Source organism: Diaphorina citri, unplaced genomic scaffold (assembly GCF_000475195.1).
Source record: "Diaphorina citri unplaced genomic scaffold, Diaci psyllid genome assembly version 1.1 scaffold719, whole genome shotgun sequence".
NCBI classification, from domain to species: Eukaryota; Metazoa; Arthropoda; class Insecta; order Hemiptera; family Psyllidae; genus Diaphorina; species Diaphorina citri.
In genome coordinates this window covers 142582-146940 of record NW_007378152.1, presented here as the reverse complement: position 1 = coordinate 146940, position 4359 = coordinate 142582, and the positions used below count along the sequence as shown (strand labels likewise).

At 40.0% G+C, this 4359-nt stretch overlaps 1 protein-coding gene across 1 annotated transcript in view; it reads left to right on the top strand.

Annotated features, from left to right (window-relative positions):
- Window positions 1-1283: 1283 nt before the first annotated feature.
- LOC108252667 (sodium leak channel non-selective protein-like) overlaps window positions 1284-4359 on the top strand; it is a gene marked incomplete at its 5' end in the record, with an annotated part of 109187 nt that continues 106111 nt past the window's right edge. Inside the window, 3 exons of the mRNA XM_017445006.1 lie at window positions 1284-1317; window positions 1686-1910; window positions 2409-2576. Of these exons, the coding sequence (XP_017300495.1) occupies window positions 1284-1317; window positions 1686-1910; window positions 2409-2576 (427 nt within the window). The remainder of the gene's footprint in view (window positions 1318-1685; window positions 1911-2408; window positions 2577-4359) is intronic.

The following is a 4359-nucleotide window of genomic DNA, read 5'->3' as shown; positions in this document are numbered from 1 at the left end:
TATATATTCATATGAGCTCTTGACATATATGTAGGCAATACCCCATACAGTTATGCTCTGAGGAAATAGGCTCTCTATCTCAGCAGGATAAACAAGGTATATTCTGTTCCACAGGGGGTACAAAATCAACGTCATAACACTACGGTTTGATAGAGGGAGCTGTAACTGCTATGATCATTCTTATCGTTGTAAAACGAAGAGACAAGGAAGACAGGATAGGAGAAAGTCAGCCCTTCCGAGATTGGACCTTATCTGTTTGGGATAAACTTCGTCCCGTACGGAAATCGACTTAGTGATTACAAGGGAAGAGTCTAGCTACCTTTCAAGCTAACTATAGGTTTGATAGAGGGAGCTGTAACTGCTATGATCATTCTTATCGTTGTAAAACGAAGAGACAAGGAAGACTGGATAGGAGAAAGCCAGCCGTTCTGAGATTGAACCTTATCTGTTTGGGATAAACTGCGTCCCGTACGGAAATCGACTTAGTGATTACAAGGCAAGAGCCTAGCTACCTTTCAAGCTAACTATAGGTAGGCTAGCAAAATGAAATTTTATAAATCGTACGAAATCATACCTAGAAAAAAGTTCCTTTTGTATAGGTATGTAAAAAATAATAATAATAATAATAATAATGGATATTCATATAAGTTATTGACATAATATGTAGACATTTGTTGAAGTTATTTCCGGGGTCCAGTTACACTAGGACAACCCTGTATATATTCATATGAGCTCTTGACATATATGTAGGCAATACCCCATACAGTTATGCTCTGAGGAAATAGGCTCTCTATCTCAGCAGGATAAACAAGGTATACTCGTATTCTGTTCCACAGGGGGTACAAAATCAACGTCATAACACTACGGTTTGATAGAGGGAGCTGTAACTGCTATGATCATTCTTATCGTTGTAAAACGAAGAGACAAGGAAGACTGGATAGGAGAAAGCCAGCCCTTCCGAGATTGGACCTTATCTGTTTGGGATAAACTTCGTCCCGTACGGAAATCGACTTAGTGATTACAAGGCAAGAGCCTAGCTACCTTTCAAGCTATTTATAACTAGGCTAGCAAAATGAAATTTTACAAATCGTACGAAATCATACTTAGAAAAAAGTTACTTTTGTATAGGTAGGTATGTAAAAAAAAAATAAATAAATAACTCTCAGTTACAATTCTGAGCGAAGCGAAATAAGAAAGAAAAGTCAAAATAAAAAGCTCCAATTTCTTTAAGTCTCCCCTTCATTTTCTAATCTTCTTTCTCCTCCTCCTCCTCCTCCTCGCAGTCGGCGACCTATCCCGGAAAAATCCGCGTCACAGGTAAACTTGATCACTTAGTAGCGCTGTCAAGCGCTACCGCATTCCTAATATTCTGTTAGAGCGCCTTATTAAAAAAAAAAAAAAAAAAATCTTTAAATCTTTTAAACACGGATGTAAAAACTTGATATCCAAGTTTTTGGGGCTCTGTGCTTGGAGTTCGGGGTTCACTCAGCCTCGTGCGGACAATTGAGTAGCTACTTTAATCGAGTAGCGACCAGTGGCGGCATTACCAGTGTAAAAAGGTTGATGATTCGAGTAATTGAGAATTAATAGTAAAGGAGGCACTCAGGCTGTGATGCCCAAAGTTGTAAAAAAGCTCTGCTTTACCACAAAGAATTCATGATTTGATTGTTTTTATTATATTTCAGGTCCTGGTTAGTGACGGTACAGTTGGCTGGAAGCTAGTGACTCTGGATGAAAACAAACAGGAAGGACTTGCCCCGATGGTGTGTCAGAGGTTCCTCAAATCTGCCTATTTCCGTCTTCTCATCATGGTGGCTATTCTGGCCAACGCTATCATTATGGCCACGATGAACTTCCAGCATGACGGCAGGCCGAGGAATGTGTTCTATGAGAAGTACTATCCCATCGAAGTAAGTTCATCCCCTTCAGGTTAAATGTTATTGTATTCTTGTATAACTTTTTTTTTTCAATATATTATAACCATTTATTTATTAACATACATAAACAAAAATCATCTCAATATGAATAAGTAGTACATATGGCTTACTCTTTATCCACGGAGCAATTTAAAATAAACTGCTCCATGTTGTGTGCTATTTAACTGCTTGGATTTTTAATGACGAGTGTTTTTTACGGAGGGTATTCGTCGAGAAGAAACTCTATCTTAGAGTAGGCCTTGGAAATCGAGTAGTATGCGATTGTCCAGATGGTCACGCATCCGTATACCAACTACGGGCAAACGTTGCTTAACTTCAGTGATCCATTGGAAACTGGTGCATTCAAAGTTCTATCGGCGCTGACTCTTATATTATGAGTTATGTCTTATACGTGTTATGACCTACTTAGGAAGATGAAAAGTTTAGGTACGCCACACATGTCATAATTAAAACATCCTTCCCATCTTTCAGGTATGCTTCACCCTGTTCTTGGACTTGGAAGCCCTGTTCAAGATCTGGTGTCTTGGTTTCAACGGCTACATTCAGCATTCCTACCACAAGTTTGAACTCATGCTGTGTGCTATGACTACGCTCCATATTATACCTCAGTTATACCTTTCACCGCTCACCTACTTTCAAGTGAGTTCAACCTTTCTTTATATCCGTTTTACCATCTAATATTATAATAATGCTGAAAAGCTTTTTTCCTCTTTTTCAGAGAGGTTTGATAGAGGGAACTGAAACGGCCAAGGTCTTAACGTCCCGAAAGCGAAGGGAGCAGGAAGACAGGATAGGAGACAGCCAGCCATTCCGACAAAAAACCCCATCTTTTTAGGATAAAGTTTGCCCTGGGCGGAAATTCAACCCCGCGACCTAGCGCTTACAAGGCAGGAGTTCTGCCTTCCAAGCTAACTAGGCTGGCAAAAACTATGCTTTAACCTTTACCTGCCTCGGTGGCGCAGTGGTCAAGACGCTCGCCTGGTAATCAGGAGGGCGTGGGTTCGATCCCAGCCGAGGTATGGAATTTTATCCTCATTTATTTGAGAATTTGACCACATAATAATGGAGCTCTAAGGGTTAGGTGGTAGAGAACGCCTAAGGCGTTAACCTCGCCCAGTGGTTACCTTCCACTCAAGAGTCTATTATTATTATTTCAATTGACAATATACCTTTCCCTCTTTCCCTTCAGAGCTGCGGTCAAAAACGTGAACCCCTCCTCGTACGACGTCCTTATCAGAAGGTAAAACTCTTTCCCAACTCTTTTCCTGTAACACACTCTCCCGACTCTTGACTCCTAGATAAGAATCCTGTGACTCCTGAGGGACCACAGGATGGGAGAAAAAAAAGAGTCAATATTTAAAGTAATAAAATGAAAATTTCAATGTTTGTTCTTTACACATACACGAGAGTAATATATACCTGCCTAGGTAAATATATACGTCCTTATGTAAATATCCAGTATGTTTAACAATGTATGTACACCTACCTATCTGTTGATGTGTACAGGGTGACCTGGTCCGATGGAAACATGAAAAAATTAAAAAAAGGAACTTTTCCGCGGGAAATATAGAACCAGAAAAATGTCAAAAATATGGAACAAATGGAGAAAGTGTTGTCAGTTGACCACATAATGTTGCCGCTAACAGCATCGTAAAAATGACAACATCGCATTCACATTGGCAAAATAACAATTCATTTCTTGCCAACTTTAGTGCTCAGTACGGTGGTTGATGGTTCGAGTCCAAGTTATGGTTGGTGGTACAGTCGCGACATTTCAGATTTCAATCAAATTTTAGTGAAAAGCAATCTACTACCCTGTATTTATAGGTCGGTATGGAGAGAGGTTAAGGGTGGGTACATACGTACATTATAAAAAATACATGCAGTGGGTGGTGTGGGTACCTGGCTGGATTCTCTGACCAAACTTGTTCACAATTTACTCTCACGGAGATAAATGGAAAGCACATTGCTTGTCCCCACTTTTGCTCAGTTTTTCCCAAGTCGATTTTTAATTTGTTGTGACCAAAAACTGTATCAACTTCGAGGACAAGTTCTTGTCCTGGAATGGAAGAGAGGAAAACGACAGGGTAGGATAAAGCCAGCTCCTTATCTCTTTAGAATAAATTTTGCGCCGGGGGAAAATCGGAACCACGACTTGGCGCTTGGACTCGCTTCCTTCCAAATTAACCCGGCTGGCAACCTAAAAATTTGGTCTGGTAAAAAGCCTAGTTCACTTTTAATAACCCTGCTCCATCAGTTGGTTATTGTTGTTGTTGTTGGTGGTGTTTTTTTTTTTTTTTTTTTTTTTTTTTTTTTTTTTTTTTTTTTTTTTTTTATTTGCACCCATCAAGCCAAAACCACTGCGGGCCGGAGGATTGACGATCCTTTCAGCCCAGTTAGGATCCGCTCCGGTTCTGTAAAA